At 51.4% G+C, this 1643-nt stretch overlaps 1 protein-coding gene across 1 annotated transcript in view; it reads right to left on the bottom strand.

The window, feature by feature from the left end:
- tyro3 (TYRO3 protein tyrosine kinase) overlaps positions 1–1643 on the bottom strand; it is a gene marked incomplete at its 3' end in the record, with an annotated part of 16039 nt that overhangs the window by 12599 nt on the left and 1797 nt on the right. Inside the window, 1 exon segment of the mRNA XM_080512558.1 lies at positions 418–518. Coding sequence (XP_080368684.1) covers positions 418–518 — 101 coding nt within the window.

The following is a 1643-nucleotide window of genomic DNA, read 5'->3' as shown; positions in this document are numbered from 1 at the left end:
AAAAAGGAGCACAAAAAATAGAATATGTAAATATAAAAATAAAAAGCGAATATAAAATAAAACAATCCAGCAAAAAGAAAAATCTTGTAATTGTAATTCTCAAGGAAATAAATTCCGTCGTCCCATCACAGTGAAGTAACTGCATGCAGTACACCCGCCAGGCCTGTAGGGGCGCCGTCACCCATTAAATACACCAAAAAAACACAGACGACAGCGAGAACGTAGACATATAGAAGTAGACTCATAGACATCTGCTGTATATAACTTCAAGTTATTTTTTTTTTCTTCTTTCCTTCGTCAAAAAATAAAAAGTTTTCAGGCTCGTTTTCCTGAAACGGCGTCGCCGTGCCGACGGCCCTTTTAGATCTGCGGTGTGTTCGGGGTGGGGGGGGGGTGGGGGTGCGTGGGGGGGCTCACCTTCCACCGTGATCCAGGCCCGCTGCGAGGAGAAGGTGAGGCCGTGGAACTCCACCTCACACCAGTACTGCCCCGCGTCCTGCTGCTGCACCGACTTCACACTGGAACCACAAACACACAAACCGTCACAGGCCGGCGCTCCTCAGGGACCACGTCTGGGTCCTCTTCACAATTCATGTTGCCATGGGAACAGCGACACCGACCCCCCCCCCCCCCCCCGTCGGGTCACACTGGGGGAACGGCGGGGAAGAAACCGACACGACGGCGTTCACACTGCCTCCTAGTGCCAGAAGAGGAAGTACTGGTATTTTCATGTGAACGTCTGGAGGCGAGGTCCTGATGTTCTGCAGGTGGTTCTGATGTTCTACTGGGGGTTCTATGTTCCACTGGTGGTCCTGATGTTCTACAGGTGGTTCTGATGTTCTACTGGTGGTTCTATGTTCCACTGGTGGTCCTGATGTTCTACAGGTGGTTCTGATGTTCTACAGGTGGTTCTATGTTCCACTGGGTGTTCCTGATGTTCTACAGGTGGTTCTGATGTTCCACAGGTGGTTCTGGGAGTCCAGATGGTTCTATGTTCCACTGGTGGTCCTGATGTTCTACAGGTGGTTCTGATGTTCCACAGGTGGTTCTGGGGGTCCAGATGGTTCACAGGGGGATAGTTCAGGTGGTTCACTGGGGGTTTAGATGTTCTACAGGTGGCTCTGATGTTCCATAGGTGGTCCTGATGTTCCTCAGGTGGTTCTGATGTTCTACATGTGGTTCTGATGTTTTACAGGTGGTCCTGATGTTCCACGGGTGGTTCTGATCTTCCACAGGTGGTTCTGATTTTCTACTGGTGGTTCTGCTGTTCTACAGGTGGTTCTACGTTCCACTGGTGGTTCTGATGTTCTACAGGTGGTTCTGATGTTCTACAGGTGGTCTTGATGTCCCTTAGGTGGTCCTGACGTTCCTCAGGTGGTCCGGATGTTCTACAGGTGGTCCTGATGTTCCTCAGGTGGTCCTGATGTTCCACAGGTGGTTCTGATGTTCCTCAGGTGGTCCTGACGTCCCACAGGTGGTTCTGATGTTCCTCAGGTGGTCCTGATGTTCCTCAGGTGGTCCTGACGTCCCACAGGTGGTCCTGATGTCCCACAGGTGGTCCTGGTGTTCCACAGGTGGTCCTGGTGGCTCAGGTCTTCAGGTCCGTGCTGCTTGCGATCAGGAATGCGAGACTTAAGCGGATT

The sequence above is a fragment of the Blennius ocellaris genome (genome assembly GCF_963422515.1).
Source record: "Blennius ocellaris genome assembly, chromosome: 17".
Classification (NCBI taxonomy): domain Eukaryota; kingdom Metazoa; phylum Chordata; class Actinopteri; order Blenniiformes; family Blenniidae; genus Blennius; species Blennius ocellaris.
Note: the sequence above shows the minus strand (reverse complement) of the source record. Positions and strands in the feature narration are given on the sequence as shown.